At 47.2% G+C, this 24,748-nt stretch overlaps 1 protein-coding gene across 1 annotated transcript in view; it reads right to left on the reverse strand.

Annotated features, from left to right (window-relative positions):
- Positions 1-7,233: 7,233 nt before the first annotated feature.
- LOC141129298 (retinol dehydrogenase 14-like) overlaps positions 7,234-24,748 on the reverse strand; it is a 52,296-nt gene continuing 34,781 nt past the window's right edge. Inside the window, exons 4-6 of the mRNA XM_073617248.1 lie at positions 17,904-18,095; positions 16,460-16,569; positions 7,234-9,371 (exon numbers count right to left, since the gene is read on the reverse strand). Coding sequence (XP_073473349.1) covers positions 9,177-9,371; positions 16,460-16,569; positions 17,904-18,095 — 497 coding nt within the window. The 3' untranslated portion in view covers positions 7,234-9,176. The remainder of the gene's footprint in view (positions 9,372-16,459; positions 16,570-17,903; positions 18,096-24,748) is intronic.

A 24,748-nucleotide genomic window follows, 5' to 3' on the forward strand; every position in this document is an offset into this window, starting at 1 on the left:
CCTGGCCGACAAGTATGTGCTAGGTGCACTACCTCATGGTCCTCCGACCGGGAGGCCCACGTTGCTGCGGCGTGTGGGTGGGCCCAGAAGCCTGTCTGGGGCCTACCACAGCGGCGAGGGAATGGTCCTGGGCTGTCTGTCCTATGTGAAGAGGCTGGACAACTGAGAAGATCCCAGGGGAGGACCCGTCATGGAAGGATCATGCAGAGCGCTGGTCTGGAGAGGGGCCTGGTGACTCAGTTGGAGGACGTATCCTGAAGTAATCTTACCACATAGTACTGCCGGGTCGGCCTAAAGGTTCTAGTGCTGTGTTTGCTGTCCATTGTAAACCAATTTATCCTGTGGCAGAGGATCGTACGGGTTTCTATTCCATTCAAGTCCGTGCCAGAGACTTTTGTTCGTGCTGCGTACTGGCTGCTAGGTTAGTGAGAGAAACCTATCCAGGCGGGCAAAGATTCAGCTCTAAATAGAGAGTACATTCATCTACAAGATTCTAATTCCTAATACTACACTAAGAAAAGGTATTTGAACTTCCCTGCAACTCTTCTTCTACCTCTTTCCTGCTACTTCCTTTAATCACATTTATTAAAGCATTGGAAAAGATACTCAAGTGTCCGGTGCCTACATTGTCTGGTATTAAACTCAACGGGACCCTAGACCCGGTTCTGGTGAAATTAAAGGTAACGAAGGTGACGGTAACAGCCCACTTTAAACCAGCAGCTCCACCGAGAGTTATTGCTACAGAAGTCTCTGTAATAAACATGTATTTTGCTGATATAAATCAATGTATGAGGTCTGTGTCTTCTGATGCTGAGGATCTAACAGCCTGATAATTACAACATATATAAGAGTATGTTTTCCCTTGTCCTGTCCCCCTATGGAGGACACTGCCTGCACTAAACTGCACGCCTATCACTCTGCTGCACATCCTTCTTCTCCCCTCCATGAAGAATACATAAAAAGAGGCTCACAAGGGAGAGAGCTGAGGGGTGTGGCTTCTTTTTCCTCTGGAGCTGCCTGAAATCAAAACATGGCAGCAGGGGAAGTGGGAGGGGTTGTAGCACAGGCACAGCCTGATTGGATAATACTGATCATGTGCTTAAAAGGATCCCTCCCTCCTTATGCTGCACAGGGCACAGGAGTGGAATCCTCTAGCCCTGCAACTGACATGCTGTTTGCGATCTCCATACACTGAGGGGCGGGCTGAGGGGCGGGCTGAGGGGCGGGCTACGGGGCGGGGAGTGTCACTGGTAGCAGCACACCCAGGCTAAAGTAAATATCTTCCCGAGGCAGCTGCTGATGAGGGTGCTATATGTGAAATTATGGGGGAGTTAAAGCACCCACCTGGCGCCACCCCTGTATCAGTGTTCCCAACAGCTCAGAGCCGGCATTGACAGCTCTCTCTCCCCTCCTTCCTCTCTCACACGGAATGATGAGAGAGGAGACACAGCCGATCTGCTCCTTCTCCCCTCTCCTGTGTGTGTACCATGGGAAGTGTGAGTTCATTGGCTTCACACTTGACTTCCCTCGAAGCACAAACAAGAGAGGAGAAGGAGCAGATCGGCTGTGTCTCCTCTCTCATCATTCCATGTGAGAGAGGAAGGAGGGGAGAGAGAGCTGTCAATGCCGGCGGCTCTGACGTCACTGGTTGCTAGATGCGAGGCGGCTCTAGTAACCAGTGGCTGGGAGTAGACACAGGAGGTGGAGGAGGAGCCGGAGCCAGCAATACGGCGGCTCAGTCTATACCTGTCCCCTGCATTCCCAGTGTCCATTTTTCTTAATTGGGGGGGCACAGTATAATGTTGGGGGGACCATGGCCCCCCTAGTGACACCACTGTTGCCCCTAGGTATTCCTGCACCATGTGAATCAGACGCTGGCGATGGTTGCTGGAACCAATCATACCTTGGGGCTGCAGACTAAAAAATTGTCTGAACGCATCGGTCAGACGGCCACCTTCTCCACCGCTCCTTCTTTGACTGACCGAAGCCTCAGCAATACGTTGTCCAGGAGGACCAGGATATTGTAACCTCCCAGGCTCTGGAAACGTGTTGCACAAACCTTTCTGCAAGGCCTCCCGAAGATGTTTCATCCTCTACTCCCTCTGCAATGGCAAAATAAGGTCCGCAACCTTACCCTTGTAACGTGGATCAAGGATGGTTGCCAGCCAGTAATGTTCCTTCCCCTTGATACCACAAATACGAAGATCCTTCCACAGGCTTTGCATGATCAGGGAGCCCATGCAGCGTAGGTTTGCTGAGGCATTTGGTCCAGAGTCCTCTGGGTCACCAAGGATGACATGATCCGCAGCCACCTCCTCCCAGCCACGTACAAGTCCATGGGTTTCTTGGGACTGTAAATGATCCCTTGAAGATTGCTGCTGATTCTGAGTGCCAGGCTCCACCTCCATGCTGACACAATCCTCCTCCTCCTTGTCCTCTTCCTGTGTGATCGGCGGGCACGCAGGAACACTGTCTGGATAAAGGGGGCCTTGAGAGGTAAGGAAGTCCTCCTCTTCCTCCCTCTGTTCTGCCTCAAGTGCCCTGTCCATTATTTCACGCAGCGTGTGCTCCAACAGGTGGACAAGGAGGACAGTGTCACTGATGCATGCACTGTCACTGCTCACCATCCTTGTGGCCTCCTCAAATGGTGACAGGACAGTGCATGCATCCCTGATCATGGCCCACTGGCGTGGGGAAAAAAAACAAGCTCCCCTGACCCTGTCCTGGTGCCATAGTCGCACAAGTACTCATTGATGACCCTCTGCTGCGTGTGCAGCCACTGCAGCATGGCCAAGGTTGAGTTCCACCAGGTGGGCATGTAACATATTAGGCGGTTCTTGGGCAGGTTAAACTCCTTTTGGAGGTCAGCCAGCTGAGCACTGGCATTATATGATCGGAGGAAATGCACACAGACTTTCCTGGCCTGCCTCAGGACATCCTGTAAGCCTGGGTACCTGCCCAAGAACCGCTGCACCACCAAGTTAAGGACATGAGCCAAACAGGGCACATGGATCATTTCTCCCTGTCGGAGGGCAGAGAGGAGGTTGGTGCCATTGTCGCAAACCACCATTCCTGCCTTAAGTTGGCGTGGCGCCAACCAGCTCTGAACCTGCCCCTGCAGAGCTGACAGAGCCTCAGCCCCAGTGTGGCTCCTGTCCCCCAAGCACACCAGCTCAAGTACCGCATGGCATCTTTTGGCCTGCATGCTTGCATAGCCCCTTGAACGCTTACGGAGCACCACTGGTTCCAAAGTCAAATCAGCACAGGAAGAGGCCATGGAGGAAGAAGAAGAGGAGGGGGTGGAGGAGAGAGGTGTGGCAGAATCACCACTAGTAGTATTTTGGAGGCGTGGTGGCAGAACAACCTCCAACACTACTGCACCTTGTCCTGCATCCTTCCCAGCTGCCAGAAGAGTCACCCAGTGCGCGGTGAAAGATAGGTAACGTCCCTGTCCATGCCTGCTGGACCATGAGTCAGCGGTAATATGCACCTTACCGCTGACCGCCCTGTCCAGCGAGGCCAAGACATTGCCTTCCACATGCCGGTAGAGAGCCGGAATCGCCTTCCGTGAGAAAAAGTGGTGTTTGGGAACCTGCCACTGAGGAACCGCACATTCCACAAACTCACGGAAGGGGGCAGAGTCTACCAGCTGAAAAGGCAGCAGTTGAAGTGCCAGCAATTTAGCCAAGCTAGCATTCAACCGCTGGGCATGTGGATGGCTGGGAGCAAACTTCTTTCGGCGGTGCAGCAGCTGGGGCAGGGAAATTTGCCCGGTACAATCTGACGTCAGTGTACTGATAGCAGATTGGCCACAAGTACTTGGCTGTGACACACCTAATTCTACACCTTCATTCCTCTCAGTGCAGGTCTCAGAGAGGACTGAAGGTATAGTGGGGTTGGAGATCTCAGCTGATGAGGAGCAAGGAGAGGTCCTCTTTGTTCTTTGGTGTGGGTCTTTTAGATACGCTTGCCAACGAACTGCATGGCAGGTCGACATATGTCTGGTCAAGCATGTGGTGCCCAAGCGGGAGATGTTTTGGCCATGAGAGATACGCTTGAGACATATGTTGCAAATATAAATAAACGCGAAAAGCCTCTGCGCTACTAAGATGTGTTCAAATAGTATAAGGTGTAAAATAATAAATGAAAACAGCTATCATATATTTGTGGAAAATCAAAGTGCAACCAAATAAATATATTAAACACCGTTTGCAGCAGGATCTAACAGTGTTCACATCACACTCATAAAAGCAAAAATATTAATTAATAAATGAAGTAATGAATCAATCCAGGGGGATTCATGAATAAATTACATTATATAAAAGTCAATATGGTGATAATCTTCTAATCAGATGTTTTTCAAATTAATGTCCAAAATGCTCCTTTGAAATAGGATTAGACAAATGACCACATCTTGCATGTGAGAGATATAAAATTCCATTAATAAGCTCACAGAACCCTCACCTCAATGTCTTTAATCAATACCATAGAGTTGTGTAAAGGAATCTATTCCAGCATCCACCACCAGGGGGTCCTCCGCTCCAGCCAGTAACGAACTTGAATGGAAGCCTTAGAACCACATCCTCATAATGTTCTTGTACTTCCGGGGGGGGGGAGAACAGAGAAGGGATGGGAGAAAAAGAGTACCCCAATAGTGTAGTATATTAAATATAAAGTGCTTTTATTAAATCGAAAAGCTGGACTCTTACATTGGAATAAACAAAGATAAGCTATAAAATCAAATCTCGTGGCATTTGAACGCCGTTCTCACGTCACTTCCGGTATCTAGTCAGCCTCCAGCCACTCCCTACGCGTTACGTCATCACGTGACTTCATCAGGGGATCCGGATTGGCTGTGGAAGCTTTGTTTATAACTAGTGAAACCGGAAATAGAAATACAATTATTGTTGTATTTGATGGTTATTACCTCAGGATGCAGTGATCGCCTCATTTCCAGTATATTACAATCTTAATTTTTAATTGGATATACGTTTATCTATTCTATTTTTTTTTGATAATTTTAACCTACTAAATACAGTATTTTTTAAGTTTTTATTTTTATTCTTATTTTATTTTAGTTGTATTTACATTTTTATTTTTATATTTTTTTATATTTATTCTATTTTTCTTTTTAGTTTATTTTCTATTTTTATTTTATTTTTGTATCTCTTACTTTTTCTCTTTTCTTTTTATTTAGTTTTTATTTTTATTTTATTTATTATTTTTTATTTTATATTTTTTCATTTTTTTAGTTTTTTCATTTTTTATTTATTTATTTTTAATTTTTTTATTTTTGGTTATTTCATTTCACCTTAATGTTTGTTTCTACTTCACTATCTCGTTTAAATTCATTGGACTATTTAATTATATATATTTTAATATCTGAGTTTACCATGACATTCAAACATTTTTTAGTAATAATTTTTTAGCTCTTATGTGTAATCCCAAACAGCGGAAGTAGCCATCTATGTGTGGGAAGGAGTCACACAATACCAGTAAATGAAACTCGGCTCTAATCTTTAGCTTGTATCAGTATATAATATCCTTAGTTTAGAACTGTCGCCAGTGAAGGTCTTTTTCTTTTGTTACTAAGAAAATGGCCGCTGTTAATATATGATAAGGGCTATAGGAAGATGGCCGTGATTGTTCAGCACAGCGGACCACAAGAAAATGGCCGTGGTTCTATTTCCGGTTTCACTAGTTATAAACAAAGTTTCCACAGCCAATCCGGATCCCCTGATGAAGTCACGTGATGACATAACGCGTAGGGGCGGGTGGCCGGAGGCTGACTAGATACTGGAAGTGACGTGAGAATGGCGTTCAAACGCCACAAGATTTGATTTTATAGCTTATCTTTGTTTATATGTAAGAGTCCAGCTTATCGATTTAATAAAAGCACTTTATATTTAATATACTACACTATTGGGGTACTCTTTTTCTCCCATCCCTTCTCTGTTCAGCACCAGCAATTGCCTTCAGGTAGCTTTAGCTGAACACTGTGCAGGGTACACACTACACTAACTGTAAATACTGCAGCTAATAGGACTAATAGGATCAGAAGAACACCAGCAATTTTCTTCAGGTAGCTGTAAATACTGTAACAAGACAAGCCTGCCTGTCAGTAGGAAGATAACAGGAACGGATCTAGCTAAACTGAATACAGTGTATATATATATATATGCAACACCTGGGATGCATATATATACACAATACACTGTAATTGCAGCTAACTGACTCACCTGCCTACTCTATCTAACTTAAATCAAATGACACTGTCTCTCTCTCCCTCTCTCTCTCTATCTGTCTCTCAATGCCGCAACACACTACACAGGGCGCCGTGCAGGCGGCCTTATATAGTGTGGGGCGTGTACTAAACCCCGAGCCATAATTGGCCAAAGCCACCTTGGCTTTGGCCAATTACAGCTCTCTGTACAGATGGCGCTGTGATTGGCCAAGCATGCGGGTCATAGTGTATGCTTGGCCAGTCATCAGCCAGCAATGCACTGTGATGCCGCAGTGAATTATGGGCCGTGACGCGCCACTCGGATTTGGAGCGAAAGGCCCATATCGTTTCAAATTCGGCGAGCGGACGGACACACGATGTTCGAGTCAAACTCGAAGCTCATCCTTAATCCCTAGGAGTCTTTTGTCTATTGATGGGCCCCCTCACCACCCCAGTCCATGGTGTGCAGGCAGTGAGGAGATGATGTGCTGTAACCTCTAGCAACCAGTGAGCAGTGTTACTGTACAGTAATCTCTAGCAACCAATCAACAAGCAGAAGTCATGTGCTGTAACCTCTTTAGCAACTAATCAGTGAACCGTAATGTGTGCTGTAACCTCTAGCAACCAGTCAGTGAGCAGCAATGATATGCTGTTACCTCTAGCAGCCAATCACAATCATTGCCTGATCTGATACAGTAAACTGATTTTGAGTCTAGCTGCTTATTATTGTATGTCTCAGAGCATGTGTAAAGAGAAATTGCATGGGTGGGGGGGCGAGAAAATTTTTGCCCAGGGTCCAATCAGTATTAAAGACGGCCCTGGACAAAAGAAAGGGTGACCCACCTTGGGGGGCATGGGAGCCCCTTGGAGTGTTGTCACATGAAAAGATAGGAGAAAATATTTACAGAAATGTGAGGGGTGTACTTACTTTTGTGAGATACTGTATATACATACACATACACACAATGTGAACCGTCTGCATTCCTATGTAGCAAAAAAGTCCAGCCGTCTCACCTTAGACATTTTTTATTTTTATTAATAACGCCCATGGGGATTATATGAAGCAGTGCAGATGATATGCGTACCCATCAACATATGGGGGATTCTAAGTAATTTTGTAGCAAAAAAATACTGAATTAAATAAAAAATAGTGTCAGAAAAATATAAAGATAAAATCATTATTATTATTATACAGGATTTATATAGTGCCAACAGTCTGCGCAGGACTTAACTTCATATGTAAACTGCCAATTTTAGAAAATGTTTGAACCAGATAAATAGGAACAAAAAATGTGAACAATTATAATAAAAAATATATATGTGAGATCAAGTCCTTTACATTTTTTTTTATATACTGTCACCAGTGCAGTACAGCTTCATCATGTGACTGATGTGGTCAGAGACACTGACTGGTGACAGTACGAAGAAAAAAAAACTATTAATCATTTTTTTGCAATTTTTTATTTATATTTTAATAATTTTTTTTTCTATTTTTTTTGGTAACACTCTATGACCAGAGCAATATGATGTTACCATAGTAACATTGTACTACTCTGGGGAAGTGATCAGAATTTTTCTTTTTTTTTTAACACATTATGATTGCTTTTAGCAGTGTATTAAATTGCTATAAGCAAGCATTTCATGGAATGAAATGGATTCAGTTTGTTTTCTTGTGATTTGTCAAAGCTAATCACATGGTACAGATGGGCTGTGATTGGCCCTGTCTGTATCATGTGATCACACTGACCAATCACAGCTAGCAACACAATTGTATACAATGGTTGGCTATAAAAGGAAGCCATCCATTGTGTAGAACCGTCATGTGATCTGCTGCGATTGGTCACAGCGATCACATGGTACCGGCAGCGAGCCGGTACACTGATCATCATTGGCCGTGTCTGGTGGACGCAGGCGGTGACAGATCGTGCCACCGCATGGCCCTGCACGGCGCACGATCCAGGAGGACGTCATATGATGTCCACCGGATCGATGAGAGGCCCGCCCAGCCTTCATCTTGTTATAGGCCCGGCGGGAAGTGGTTAAAAGTAGCGAATGTGCGCTTTTTTCCCCCCCTCGTGTATCCAGGGGAGACGCAGCTCTAGTTGATATAAGCTCCTTCTCCCGTGAATCTCTCACATACACCGGATTGGCCCAGAAAAAAGTAAGGTTTCTCATAGTGTAGCTAATTTATTGCAGTCTGCTTCCTGAAGACGTCATTGGGACGAAACACATTGAGACGGAGCTTCCAGGTAGTGAGGGTTTAGTATACATGCTAACTGTGTTTATGTATAATCGGAAAGGACTTGACATCCCATATATTTCTAATTATTATTGTTCACATTTTTTGTTTGTATTTGTCCAGATCACATATTTTATGAATTGGTAGTTTATATATTCATGAAGTTAATAAAAATTGCTTTAAATATTTAAATGAATATTATATTTTATATTTATTTAAGCACATGATCTATACTCTATACAGTTTGCTTATTGTGTGCTTTAATTGGTAACCACTAGCGCCCCCTATATTTCACATCGCCATAACAAAAAACATGCCGGGTGACCTGAGTCCCGAGCTCCGGGGTTAGATCTTTTTCTTATACACATTGGGGTTGGGGGGGTGTCGGGGTATGAAATATTCGAATGTTCGCTGCATGAATGTGACCAACATCCGCACAGCTGTATTCTGAGTAATCTGAATGTCTCCTATGATTGTCAGCGCCATCTAGTGGCCATAATGCATTTATTGATGTATTATGGCCACTAGATGGCGCCTACGATCATAGTGAAGGTTGAGGTGAGACAGGTCCTCATGTAACAAGTAAGGAGGACAGAGGAGTCTTTCTGGTGAATGGAGGGGGGGGTTATGCAGACCTCGGGGGTCACAGTAACCATCAGGCTTAGCCCTGAGTTATGACTTTTCCAGATACGAGATTGCTTGTGTTGGTCACCATCATTGTCCAGGTCCACCAGTCCGGTTGGTTGCAGCCTCACTCGCCTCCCACAGCTTCTTGTTGACAGCCGGATCCCGAGCCTTCTCCGAGGGAAGTTCAATCACACAGTCGCTGTCCACATACTGCCCATTCAGACCTTCGGCCTCCTCCGACACTGCACAGAATATGGTGCTGGCCGCCCCCTCCTCCGCTGACTACCATGGGGGGAGAAAAAGGAGAGTGAGTGGGGACATTATAGATCAGGATGAGACGGGACGGAGAATGGAGGAGGTGAGACGGGACGGGGAATGGAGGAGGTGAGATGGGACTGGGAATTTAGGAAGTTGTGATGGGACAAGGAACAGAGGGGGTTGAGATGGGACAAGAATGGAGCAGGTGAGATGGGACAAGAATGGAGGAGGTGAGACGGGACGGGGAATAGAGGGGATGAGACGGGATGGGGAATGGAGGAGGTGAGATGGGACGGGGAATGGAGGAGGTGAGATGGGACGGGGAATGGAGGAGGTGAGATGGGACGGGGAATGGAGGAGAGATGGGACGGGGAATGGAGGAGGTGAGACGGGACGGGGAATGGAGAGGGTGAGATGGGATGGGGAATAGAGGAGGTGAGATGGGACGGGGAATGGAGGAGGTGAGATGGGACGGGGAATGGAGGAGGTGAGATGGGACGGGGAATGGAGGAGAGATGGGACGGGGAATGGAGGAGGTGAGATGGGACGGGGAATGGAGGAGGTGAGATGGGACGGGGAATGGAGGAGGTGAGATGGGACGGGGAATGGAGGAGGTGAGATGGGACGGGGAATGGAGGAGGTGAGATGGGACCAGGAATGGAGGAGGTGAGATGGGACAGGGAATGGAGAAGGTGAGACGGGATGGAGAATGGAGGAGGTGAGATGGGACAGGGAATGGAGGAGGTGAGACGGGATGGGGAATGGAGGAGGTGAGACGGGACGGGGAATGGAGGAGGTGAGATGGGACGGGGAATGGAGGAGGTGAGATGGGACGGGGAATGGAGGAGGTGAGATGGGACGGGGAATGGAGGAGGTGAGATGGGACGGGGAATGGAGAGATGAGATGGTACGGGAAATTGAGGGGATGAGACGGGACAGAGAATGGAGGAGGTGAGATGGGATGGGGAATGGAGGAGATGAGATGGTGCGGGGAATGGAGGAGGTGAGATGGGACCGGGAATGGAGGAGGTGAGATGGGACGGGGAATGGAGGAGGTGAGATGGGGCGGGGAATGGAGGAGGTGAGATGGGATGGGGAATGGAGGAGGTGAGATGGGACGGGGAATGGAGGGTGTGACGGACCTGGCCGGGACAGAGGCTGTTGGAGAGGACTGGGTGCGGGCCTTTTGCCTTTTGATTATGGGCCCTAGCATTTGGGGGAATGGTGCTCTCTGTGAACTGTATGCCTGGGGACCCTGGGGTTGGTGTTACGTTGGATTCAGCTCCATGTCCCCCCAAAAACACACAGACTCTGGGAACCCTTTATATGCCATATTAGAATGGTGACTGATTTATACCGTTGGGACTCGTACTGTTAAATGCTAATGTCATCAATTCTGCTATAATGTGTTTATTGTAAATAAGTCTAGTGTGGCTCTAAGAGTCTTTTCACCCATTGTTGTTTGTGTTGATATAACTGTGTGAAGCTCGGTGACCACAAGTCTGGGCGAAAGGTCATGTCTCAGTCACCTAGGCTGTATAAAGGATTAGATAATTAGCTCATGTTAATTAAGTTACAGTTGTATTGTTAGAGGAGGTTCCAACGGCATATAAAGTCTTGTAACTTTGATTCATAATAGACAGTCCATGTTAGCAGTGAAGCAAGTGTCGCCTTGTTTTCTGCTCAGAGAGGTTGGAATACCTGATATCTGTATACAGACTGGGAGGAAGTGGTATATGATGGAAGCACTCAAGCGGAGTGTGGGATGTTCCGTGACATTGGTGGCAAGCAGCGGGAAAGCTTCCTGCAGTCTGGGACATCCAAACTTCCATCTGGATCCAAGGTCCAGATAGCAGGAGAGGAGAGGTACAGATACCAGCCGCCATGGATGAGGAATTCAGAAGGAGGTTGCGAGAGATGCAGATACAGCACAGAGGACCAGTATCGGAGCAGGTCCTGCTGGGATGGTGTGATTCTATTCGCTGCAAACTCTGGAAGGAAGCTCTAGCCCGTGAGCAGCGACACCAGGGAAAAGTTCTCCCCTCCATCGAGGAAAGGTACTGGTCGCAGTATGGACTGCGGGTGCGGTTTTTGGGAGAAAAACCACAGAAGAAGCAGACAGCTGAATTAAGCAGGCTGGTCTGGGCAGACATGAAGCTGGATGAGAGCTACAGAGCCCTCCGGTGGCATGTATCTCAAGCATGTCCCTGGATAGCGGATTGTCACGGGCATGGCCAGAGCGGAGGCTGTTGGAGAGGACTGTGTGCGGGCCTGTTGCCCACCGATTATGGGCCCTAGCATTTGAGGTGAATGAGAAATCCAGTCTGAACTGTATTAATCGGACTCAGTCATGTATATATTGTATGGGGACTCCTTACTGTATATTTGTGTCCCTGAAGAGGGAGGGGGGATTCCTCCAGCAGCCCCCTGCTGATAAGACTGATTCATTCTGCTGGGACACATCCTGTGAGGAGATGCTGGTGTTATCAACATGTGTTTATGTTAATTGAGAGAGCTGATCACATTAGCCACCAGCCCTGGCTAATAGACGAATGGTCTAGGCTGAGGAGGGGGGAGATTGTTGTTTGTATTGTTAATTGTATTAATGTGTGAAGCTCGGTGCCCACAAGACTGTCATCTGGTCTGGGTACATTTTGTAGTAAATTAGGTCATGTTAATTAGGTTAGCTTTGAGTCATCCCTGCTGTATAAAGGTCTGTGAGATCTCAAAATAAAGGTAGTTCTGATGTACTCCAAGACTGGTGTTGTCTAGTGTTTGGGGTTCCTATAGCCAGATCCATTGGACTTGTGTTCCAGAACTTAGGAAGCGGTATATGACGGAAGCACTCAAGCGGAGTGTGGGACGTTCCGTGACATTGGTGGCAAGCAGCGGGAAAGCTTCCTGAAGTCTGGGACATCCAAACTTCCATCTGGATCCAAGGTCCAGATAGCAGGAGAGGAGAGGTACAGATACCAGCCGCCATGGATGAGGAATTCAGAAGGAGGTTGCGAGAGATGCAGATACAGCACAGAGGACCAGTATCGGAGCAGGTCCTGCTGGGATGGTGTGATTCTATTCGCTGCAAACTCTGGAAGGAAGCTCTAGCCCGTGAGCAGCGACACCAGGGAAAAGTTCTCCCCTCCATCGAGGAAAGGTACTGGTCGCAGTACGGACTGCGGGTGCGGTTTTTGGGAGAAAAACCACACAAGAAGCAGACAGCTGAATTAGGCAGGCTGGTCTGGGCAGAGATGAAGCTGGATGAGAGCTACAGAGCCCTCCGGTGGCATGTATCCCAAGCATGTCCCTGGATAGCGGATGACAGCCCAACGGAAGGCTTAAGCTACGGCGGCTTGGGACTGTTGTTTGTGAAGCTGACAGGGGACCCTAACTTTGGGAGTGATTTGGAGCGGCGGGTGGACAAAATCATGGATTTCAGAGAAGGGCTACTGAACATTTCGGAAGTGCACTGGGCACAGGAAGATTTGGAGTTTCTGGCCGTTCAGGAATGGGAGCTAGAGATCGCCTACAGACGGCTGCTAGACATTGCTCAGTGCCAGGGCTGGGCTCCCTTTGCCTGGGACTATCAGGAAATACCAGCTGACAACCCTGAAATCCTGGCTGAAGAGTCGGCAATGTGGCAGAGCAATAGTGTGCTTTGCCAACCTGCCCCCACAGCTATGAAGGCGGAGGTCTTATGGCGGATGCAGCAAGTGCTGACTGACCTTGATGATCCTGTTTCTGCATGGGATGATCTTGGATGGAGGAATGTGCCTGTCCAGCAGCATGCCAGAGAATCTGCAGTGGAAAATCTGGAGATTGCCATCCCCAAAGCTGAAGTGCTGACAACAGGGCAGAGCTCTGCTAACCTCTGCCCAGAAATGATAGCATCTTCTGGGTTCCATGGACAGGAGATGGTGAACCTCCATCCCCAGACACCAGTTGCAGAGACAGGGGATTTGATAGACTTTTCTGCTGAGGAAGAACCGTCGGGTGAGCCCCCAGCAGAAGAGTTGGGATTAGGGCCAAACTTCATTGCGCTCTGCTCAGCACTGATGGCATCTTCTGAGTTCCACGGACAGGAGATGGTGAACCTCTATCCACAGACACCAGTTATAGAGGTAGGGGATTTAATAGACTTTTCTGCTGAGGAAGAACAACCTGATGAGCCTCCAGCAGAAGAGCTGCTATTGGGGCCAAACTTCACTGTGCTCTGCCCAGCACCAACAGCAGTATCTGTGGAGTTACAGGGAACTTCCCCAGTTGAAGCACCGGCAACCGGGCAGAGTGCTACCAACCTCTGGCCATCACCTGCAACAACTACAGAGTTCCAGGGAGGTGGGGCAGTCGGCCTCCCTCCCCAACAGGTAGCCAGAGCAGATGGTGTGGGGTTTCCAGCAGAAGGGCTGGCAACAGGGCCGAGGACTGCTGGACTCTGCCCTCAACTAACAGAGGATGGATTTTCTGTGAAGGTGGATGGGACTTCAGTCTCCACCTGTATACCCCAGGGATGGAGGGCAGTGGGCCCAGATCCCCAACAGCAGGATGGAGTGAGCCCAGACACCCTGTCTTCTCTCCAGCGGCAGAAAGGACTCCAGGGAGAAGGGCCAGTCCAGGCCTCTCCCCAGCGGCAGATATGTTCTCTGAGAGAGGCAGAGGTTGGCTGGGTGAGTAATACTCTGTTTGGAACAATTTATTTGGGGTACTGTGTGGGTACAGGCAGTAGAGGACTGGAACTATGGACTAACTTCGGAGTCAACCCATCTGGGGTCTCCTCCTGTGTTAGTCTCCTGCCGAAAGGGGAGAAATGTGACGGACCTGGTCGAGACAGAGGCTGTTGGAGAGGACTGGGTGCGGGCCTGTTGCCTTTTGATTATGGGCCCTAGCATTTGGGGGAACGGTGCTCTCTGTGAGCTGTATGCCTGGGGACCCTGGGGTTGGTGTTACTTTGGATTCAGCTCCATGTCCCCCCAAAAACACACAGACTCTGGGAACCCTTTATATGCCATATTAGAATGGTGACTGATTTATACCGTTGGGACTCGTACTGTTAAATGCTAATGTCATCAATTCTGCTATAATGTGTTTATTGTAAATAAGTCTAGTGTGGCTCTAAGAGTCTTTTCACCCATTGTTGTTTGTGTTAATTAACTGTGTGAAGCTCGGTGACCACAAGTCTGGGCGAAAGGGGAATGGAGGAGGTGAGATTGGACGGGGAATGGAGGAGGTGGGATGGGACGGGGAATGGAGGAGGTGAGATGGGACGGGTAATGGAGGAGGTGAGATGGGACCGGGAATGGAGGAGGTGAGATGGGACCGTGAATGGAGGAGGTGAGATGGGTTGGGGAATGGAGGAGAGATTGGACAAGGAATGGAGAAGGTGAGATGGAACGGGGAATTGAGGGGATGAGATGGGATGGGGAATGGAGGAGGTGAGATGGGACGGGGAATTGAGGGGATGAGATGGGATGGGGAATGGAGAAGGTGAGATGGAATGGGGAATGGAGGAGGTGAGATGGAACGGGGAATGGAGGAGAGATGGGAAATGAAGGAGGTGAGATGGGACGGGGAATGGAGGAGGTGAGATGGGACCGGGAATGAAGGAGGTGAGATGGGACGGGGAATTGAGGTGATGAGATGGGACGGGGAATGGAGGAGGTGAGATGGGACGGGGAATGGAGGAGGTGAGACGTAACGGGGAATAGAGGTGATGAGATGGGACCGGGAATGAAGGAGGTGAGATGGGACAGGGAATTGAGGGGATGAGATGGGACGGGGAATGAAGGAGGTGAGATGGGACGGGGAATGGAGGAGGTGAGACGTAACGGGGAATAGAGGTGATGAGATGGGACCGGGAATGAAGGAGGTGAGATGGGACAGGGAATTGAGGGGATGAGATGGGACGGGGAATGGAGGAGGTGAGATGGGACGGGGAATGGAGGAGAGATGGGACGGGGAATGGAGGAGCTGAGATGGGATGGGGAATTGAGGGGATGAGATGGGATGGGTAATGGAGGAGGTGAGATGGGACGGGGAATGGAGAAGGTGAGATGGGACGGGGAATGGAGGAGGTGAGATGGGACCGGGAATGGAGGAGGTGCGATGGGACGGGGAATGGAGGAGAGATGGGGCGGGGAATGGAGGAGGTGAGATGGGACGGGGAATTGAGGTGATGAGATGGGACAAGGAATGGAGAAGGTGAGATGGGACGGGGAATGGAGGAGGTGAGATGGGACCGGGAATGGAGGAGGTGCGATGGGACGGGGAATGGAGGAGAGATGGGGCGGGGAATGGAGGAGCTGAGATGGGACGGGGAATTGAGGGGATGAGATGGGATGGGGAATGGAGGAGATGGGATGGGGAATGGAGGAGGTGAGATGGGACGGGGAATGGAGGAGGTGAGATGGGACGGGGAATTGAGGGGATGAGACGGGACGCGGAATGGAGGAGGTGAGATGGGACCGGGAATGGAGGAGGTGAGACAGAACGGGGAATGGAGGAGAGATGGGATGGGGAATGAAGGAGGTGAGATGGGATGGGGAATTGAGGGGATGAGATGGGATGGGGAATGGAGGAGGTGAGATGGGACCGGGAATGGAGGAGGTGATACGGGACGGGTAATGGAGGAGGTGAGACGGGACGGGTAATGGAGGAGGTGAGATGGGACCAGGAATGGAGGAGGTGAGACGGAACGGGGAATGGAGGAGAGATGGGACGGGGAATGGAGGAGGTGAGGTGGAACGGTGAATTGAGGGAATGAGATGGGATGGGGAATGGAGGAAGTGAGATGGGACAGGGAATTGAGGGAATGAGATGGGATGGGGAATGGAGGAGGTGAGATGGGACGGGGAATAGAGGTGGTGAGATGGGATGGGGAATAGAGGTGGTGAGATGGGATGGGGAATGGAGGAAGTGAGATGGGACAGGGAATTGAGGGAATGAGATGGGATGGGGAATGGAGGAGGTGAGATGGGAATGGAGGAGGTGAGATGGGACGGGGAATTGAGGGGATAAGATGGGACGGGGAATGGAGGGGGCAAGACAGCCAGAAAACAGGGTGGACCTCATATCAGACATATATATCATAGAAGATGGAAATGAGAGACTCCACCAACCTTGAAGAAGAAGATTCCGATGACGTTGAAGATGGCTCGGAATAACAGGTTGTAGTGACGCATGACCTCCGTCATCACAATGCCGGGATTAACGCTGGTCACCGTCACACCTGAATTCATATCACATCGACATTTATAATTATCAACTTTTTGTATCAATATTGAATATTCTCTAAATTACTTTCTCCATATTTGTGCCACAAGAATGACTATACAGCTACATTTATTTGCTAATTCCCTCTAGCATTCTCTAGAATTGTTACATTGTATCTCAAAATAAGTATTCCTTATGCCCCCCAACTCCATCTAGTGGCCATAATGTAGTATTTTACTACCAGCCATAATAAAAGAACACTTCTTGTTGCTCAGTTCACACAGAACCAATGTACATGTAGAGCCTCTGGATGAATAATCGGAGTTCCCGGCTATGAGACACACATACATATCAATGTACAGAGTGGCCCCACCTGTAGGAAGCCCCACCCTCCTTTAGGCTGATGGCACACTTGCAGTCCTCTTACAGCGAGCATTTGCCATCTCCAAGATCACTGAAGAACGCAGGAAAGATGCCAGGTTGCTCACTTGCTGCTGAAAACGCTCCAAAATTTACCAGCGAGAGAGCGACGCCTTGCTCATCCTGACTCATACAGGTCGGTGGGCGGTTTACTGCCCCGTGTGTCCTCTAAATGTGTCACAAGTGTGACATCAGCCTTAAAGATACAGTAACATGCCAGAACAGGCCAGAGGTGCTCAAGGTCACCTAAGACTCCCAGTGTGTGTCCACTCAAGGTAGCTGTGTGTCAAGGTCGCTCAAGACCCCAGTGTGTGTCCAGTCAAAAATATTTTTTTGAGCACCAGCCACAACTGAGTGAAGGTCAAGGTCACTGAAGGCCCCAGTGTGTGTCCATTCAAAGTCATTGAAGGTCAAGGTTGCTTAAGGTCCCTGAAGACCCACAGTGTGTGTCCATTCAAGGTAGCTGAATGTCAAGGTCCCTGAAGACACCCAGCATTTGTCCACTCAAGATCGTTGAAAAACAAGATCGCTAAAAATCCCTGAAGACCCCCAGTGTGTGTCCATTCAAAACCGCTGAAGGTCAAGGTCACTTATGGGGTCGCTAAAGACCCCCAGTATGTGTCCACTCAAGGTTGCTGAAGGTCAAGGTCTCTGAAAATCCCCAGTGTGTGTCCATTCAAGATTGCTGAATGTCCAGGCCGCTTAAGATCCCTGAAGACCCCCAGTGTGTCCAGTCATGGTCGCTCAAGGTCTCTGAAGACCCCCCTAGATTTTTTTTTTACACTTTTTTGTATCAATTTTATTTTGATCATTTTTTTTTTTTACAGTTTAATGTCCCGACCTAGTAAAACTAGTGACCTGGAAAGTAATTATTTCTTTTTCAGCGCCCCCTCTTGTCTACCAGCCTGCCCCACGGGGGGCGCCACTCACCAGTGTTCTTCAGCCTTTCAGCCAGCTCTCTGGCACAGATGACGTTCATGAGTTTGGTGCATTTGTAGGTTTTGTGAACTTTCTGTTTCTCCAGGTTCTTCCCGTGCAGGTTGCTGGTGTCTATGTAGCCCTGTTTATGCAGGAAGGAAGCCAGGAAGACGATGCGGCTGGGTGCCGAACGTTTCATGAGATCTGCAGGGGAGGCAGAATACCAACAGTTATAATCTATGAATGTCACGGCCCTGAATTCTCATCACTATGTCCCAAAAATATCCAATATATGTATATCGAGAGGCAAGATCACTTAAAGGGTAACTCCACTTTGGTGGGAAAAAATAAAACAAACATAAAAATAGTATAACATATTGCTACATTGTCATTAAATGTTATTAGAAATGACCTTTCCTTTTCAATCTGTAATTTTCTGTAAATTGAATACAATATGGCAACCTAGAGGGTGTTCTGTGCACAGATGGTGTACGGACCGACCCCCAGATATATGACATTTCCTGCTTGTTTGATTGGCTCCTTGATTTTCTCAAGTCAGATTTTAGCCCAAGCCCCCCCCCCCGCAATAGGAATTTTCAGTTTTGGTGAGCTACTCCCCCAAGGGAGACCCTGCAGCTTTCTCACACTGAGAGTGCATTGGGTGATTATAATAAACCAGACCTTCCCAATCAGGAATCAGACCCTCTCATTGACAAATCAGACCCTCCCATTTATGAAATAGACCCTCCCATTTAAGAATATGACCCTCCAATTGACAAATCAGACCCTTCCATTAAGAAATCAGACCCTCCTATTTAGGAATTAGACCCCTCCTATTCAGGAATCAGATTCTCCCATTGAAAAAAAAGTCCCTCCCATTTAGAAATTAGACCTTCCCATTGAGAAGTGAGACCCTCCCATTGGGAAATCAAACACTCCCATTGAGAAATCAGACCCTCCCATTGAGAAATTAGACCCTCCCATTAAAAAATCAGATCCTCACAATTAGGAATTAGACCCCTCACATTTAGGAATTAGACCCCTCCCATTCAGGAATCAGACCCTCCCATTGAGAAATCAGACCCTCCCATTTAGGAAACAGACCCTCCCATTGAGAAATAAGACCCTCCCATTGAGAAATAAGACCCTCACATTTAGGAATTAGATCCCTCCCATTCAGGAATCGGACCCTCCCATTCAGAAATCAGACCCTCCCATTCAGGAATCAGACCCTCCCATTTAGGAAACAGACCCTCTCATTGAGAAGTCAGACCCTCCCATTGAGAAATCAGACCCTCACATTTAGGAATTAGACCCTCCCATTCAGGAATCAGACCCTCCCATTTAGAAATCAGACCCACCCATTTAGAAATCAGACCCTCCCATTTAGGAAACAGACCCTCCCATTGAAAAGACAGACCCTCCCATTGAAAAGACAAACTCTCCCATTTAGAAATCAGACCCTCCCATTTAGGAAACAGACCCTCCCATTGAAAAGACAGACCCTCCCATTGAAAAGACAAACTCTCCCATTTAGAAATCAGACCCTCCCATTTAGGAAACAGACCCTCTCATTGAAAAGACAGACCCTCCCATTGAAAAGACAGACCCTCTCATTTAGGAATTAGATGCCCCCCTGTCAGAAACCATGAATCAGACTGAGACAGAAGTACAGTTAAATCTCACTTGTTTAATAATAATAAAAAAAAGGTAAACATAGTCAAAACATAGCCAGAGTTCAGGACAAGCCAAAACGTCAGGGAGCCAGAGATGAGTGTAGTAGAACAGCAAGCAGGATCTGGAGCCAGAAGGAATGTCAGCCAAACAAGTCTCTAACAGGAACACAAGAGAGCATCTCTAGAGATGTGACCAAGGCGAAGGCAGAGATCATCTGGACTGGACGGCTTAGGTAGGCAGGACTGACGAGCAGGATCACCAACAGGAGAGTCACTGTGGAGAGATAGGAGCTGGCAATTAGCTGATAGCAGAGCGGCCAGCTCAGAGAAGGAAAGGCTGAGTCCAGCCCTGACAGTACCCCCTCCTCAATGACCCCTCCCCCCTCGGACAACCATCAGGCTTCAGGGGAAAATGTCTATAGAGATCACGGAGGAGGATAGGGGGATGTACGTCCGAGGATGAGACCCAAGAGCGTTCCTCCGGACCGTACCCTTTCCAATGCACCAGGTACTGTATGCGCCCACGGAACCTACGGAAGTCAACAATGGATTGTACTTCATACTCCTCACGGTTCTCAACCTGAACAGGGTGAGGAAGAGGCACCGAGGTGGTAAAGTGGTTGCAGACCAAAGGTTTTAATAAGGAGACATGAAATACATTTGAGATACGCATATTAGAAGGAAGGTCTAACATGTAAGTCACTGGGTTAATCTGCAAAGAATACAGAAAGGCCCAATAAACCGAGGTGCGAACTTCAGAGAGGTAACACGAAGTCGGAGGTTGCAAGATGACAGCCAGACCCTGTCCCCATACTTGTAGGAAGGCGCAGCAGGCATCTGCAGTCAGCATGGAGTCTGTACCTATCATTAGCATGACACAAAGCCTCCTGGACTTGTGCTCAAGTGGAACGAAGACCACAGAGATGCTCCTCTAACGCAGGAATACTCTGCAGAACAAATGAGTCAGGCAACATGGAAGATTGGAAACCATAATTCGCCATAATTGGGGAAGCAGAATTCAAGGCACTATTGTGAGCAAACTCCACCCACGGTAAGAGGTCTGACCAGTTGTTATGATGGTCAGAAATATAGCAACATAGGAATTGCTCCAAGGACTGATTGTCTCGATCTGCAGCCCCATTAGACTGCGGGTGATACACAGAGGAGAAAGCAAGCTGAATTCCTAACTGTGCACAAAAGGCTCGCCAGAACCGGGACACAAACTGACTACCCCTGTCCGAGACAATCACCTTGGGTAGCCGATGTAAGCGAAATATCTCCCGAGCAAAAATGGAAGCCAGTTCCTTAGAAGTGGGCAACTTCTTAAGTGGAATACAATGACAGTATGGAGCAGACAACATTCCCTGCGCTCAGGTGTTACATGAGGACAATTATTGGCAGTTCCATAAATACCCGACAAGACCTCACATGCTTGCCTTGGTATCTTTCTTCCTTGCGCCCTGACCCGTACCTGCGACCTGTATCCTGAACCCTGTAATCTGAGCCTGAGCCTGTACCTGATCCCATCCTGATCCTGTCCCTCCCGTGTTCCTGTTCCCTTGTAAGCCTGATCCCATCCATTATCTCCCTCTTCTGTCCTGCCCTTGTTCATTTGCCAATCCCCTGTGTATGACCCTGGCCTGGCTAACGTGTTTGATTTCGGTACTTCCCTTTGGCTGTATATATTATCTGTTGTCTGTGGGTTTCTGTTGGTTGGTTGAGCACTATTTGTATTTGGGGTGTTTACTTATTATATCACTTATCTTAAATAAACATTATTCTTATTCAATTTACATGCGTTTTGGTCACGCCTGTCCATGACACTGTATATCGACGGATGACTCAGCCCAAGAAAGGGTAACCGAAACCAGGGGCTGATCCTTCTGGATAACTGGGGATAAAACAACGGCACCTAAGGTCTGTCTATGACAGGACCTCAAGGTTCAGGCGTTCCCTGGACGGGTAGGACAATACTTCAAAAAGTGACCTGCCTGGCCACAATAAAGGCACAATCTCTCCCTCCTCCTAAGGGTTCTCTCATCCACAGAGAGATGCGTGAGGCCCAAGTGCATGGGTTCATCTTCATTGACCGACTCAGTACCAGGAGGCATGGGAGGTGAGGGAGGCACGGGTGGGACTGCAAAGCTCGAAGGCAAATGTACATGAGGCTTTTCCTTAAAAGAGAGTCTTTCTCTGAGTCTGGAGTCAATGAGGATGGCAAATGTGATCAACTTCTCCAGCTCAGTGGGTATATCTCGGGCTGCTATCTCATCCTTGATGGTATCTGAGAGACCATGAGAAAAAGCTGCCACGAGGGCCTCATTGTTCCTGCCAGAGTACGGAATTCAATGGCGTAATCTGCAACAGTTCTCGTACTCTAATGGACATGGAGCACTTGGCAGCAGAGGCGGAGCGTGCGGGAACGTCAAATACCCTTTCAAAGGAGGCCACAAACTCGGGGTAACTCAAGACAACAGGTTTTTGTGTCTCCCATAGAACGTTTGCCCAGGCCAAGGCTCTCTCAGAAACCAAAGATATCACAAAACCTACTGTAGCAATAACTCACGGTGGAGCTGCTGATTTAAAGCGGGCTGTTACCGTCACCTTTTTACCTGTAGTTTCACCAATACCAGATTTAGAGTCCACGTTGAGCGTATCATCTGACAATGTAGGCACCAGTCACTTTAGTACTTTTCCAATGCTTTAATGGGAGATAACTGGAAGAAGTAGCAGGAAAGAGGTAGAAGAAGAGTTGCAGGGAAGTTCAAATACCTTTTCTTGGTGTAGCACTAAGGAATTGAAATCTCAGGGATGAATGTATCTTCAGTTCAGGATTAAATCTTTGCCCACCCGGATAGGTCTCTCTCACTGACCTAGCAGCCGGAGGGCAGGACGAATAGAAAGTCTCTGCCACAGACTTGGGTAGAACAACTGTACGATCCTCTGCCACAGGATGTAATACAATCGGCGTAGTCTATGCCCTGCAATGTTCGTGCGGCATGATTTATGTAGGGAGAACAAAAGGGGAAATGCCCCAAATCACCAAAGGAGAAAAGGAAAATTACCTATACCACCATTTTAGGACAGTCCATAACACACAAGTGTCAGGTATGTCATTTTGGGGTCTAGAGAAATATAAAAAACACTGGAGGGGTAGCGATTGTGTCAGGACGCTTAGTTAAAGGAAATCTTGGTGGGTATATGAACTATGAACAGAGGACTGAATAAGGAATTTGATCTCAATTACTTCCTGGCCAACTTTTAATTTAATTTTATGGAATCCATTGTAGTACAATTAGATTGTATTTTAGGCGAGGAAGATGAGTAAGATCTGTACACATATATTTTATATTTTATATATATATATATATTTTATATTTTATAGTTTTCATAATTATACATTTTTATTTTTGTAACATTTCTAGATCTCCTATTTTTTGGTCCCTAATATGGGAGGCCAATTTTAAGGTTGGATAATTTTATAAACTTTCTTTGCTTTAAATAGGTGCGTAGTGTAAGCATTTAAATACTACATTGCTATATATAATAAAATTAAGAGAGATTATCATGGGATAGAGGCCAGTGTCAGGTCCCTGTGGTAATTCTATTTCAGTAGTTATCATTTTTTTCCACTAGGTGTCTCCCTTGTCAATAGAGATGGATATGTTTTGTTACTATTTGTTTAATATATACAAACTATGTTCTAATAGTTATAGTATTCCCCTCTCTATTTACATCTATAAGAGGAATCAATTTGCTATAGAATACATACACCTTAGGGTGTAATATAAACAGATCACCGTCAGTATTAGATTATAACAGGGGCTATGACAAAATGGCGGCGATCAGAGTTTCCAATACATTAATACAGCAGGGGCTACAAGAAAATGGAGTCACAGGCTAGTATATATAGTAAGCAAAAACGTCAGCCAATCAGTAATCCCAGAGGAAGTCACGAGATCTGTGACGAAACCGGTAGGAGGAGCCTGATTGTCTGACGTGTGGGAAGCAGGAAGTGATCTGGAGAGGAGGCATAGGATAGATTGAACGCTGAGGAACCGGGGCTGCAGATTCGGGATTCAGGTGACCCTATCCCCCCCTCACCACCACAGCATTACAGCACTTTACAAGCATTCTGTTAATATGTAAATGTGAGTTGTATGAACTTTGAGCGTTTTTTAGGATTAAACATTTTTTAGACGGTATCACACTATTGTATGCCTCTATTATTCTTCCTATGTGGCATATGCGAGGAGGCTGATTGGAAGTGACCAGGAGAAAACTGGTATCCTCTTAAAGCTGGGCTATTATCAGGAGCAGGAGGTGACCAGGGAGGAGTACCAGCACACAGCAGCCAGTCTACTTATAGGAGATAGAAGGATGGTCCAGGATATCTGCTGAAAACATCTTTGACTTATTTTCTAAGCCCTTAAGGTGAGGGTACAACTGAAGGGGGAGGAGTGCACATTGCATGAAGACACCTTATTACTTTATATGGACTGTGTTGATTATATTTATATCATTATGGACTGTGTGTGATTCACGGAGCACGAGCACTTTACATTATGATTGGATTATTATTTTACGAGCACTTTACATTATGATTGGATTATTATTTTACGAGCACTTTACATTATGATTGGATTATTATTTTACGAGCACTTTACATTATGATTGGATTATTATTTTACGAGCACTTTACATTATGATTGGATTACTATTTTACAAGCACTTTATATTATGATTGGATTACTATTTTACGAGCACTTTACATTATGATTGGATTACTATTTTACGAGCACTTTATATTATGACTGGATTATTTTGTAATTCACTGTTTTATGTTACACATATCATCCAGATTACTTTACAGCTTAGGTTGTGTTGATTGTTGGTTAGGAGTAGCGTGGCACATTTATATACACAGGACGTAGTAGTTTTAGATGAACAGCAACACAGTACCAGAACCTTTAAGCCGACCCGGCAGTACTATGCGGTAGGTTAACTTAAGATGCGTCCTCCAATTGAGCCACCAGGCCCCTCTCCAGACCAGCGCTCCGCATGGTCCTTCCATGACGGGTCCTCCCCTGGATTCTTCCCAATTGTCCGGCTTCTTCCCGCAGGACAGACAGCCCAGGACCATCTCTGCAGTAGTTGTATTAGACCCCAGACAGACTTCTG

Source organism: Aquarana catesbeiana, linkage group LG01, assembly GCF_042186555.1.
Source record: "Aquarana catesbeiana isolate 2022-GZ linkage group LG01, ASM4218655v1, whole genome shotgun sequence".
In the NCBI taxonomy this organism is placed as follows: Eukaryota; Metazoa; Chordata; class Amphibia; order Anura; family Ranidae; genus Aquarana; species Aquarana catesbeiana.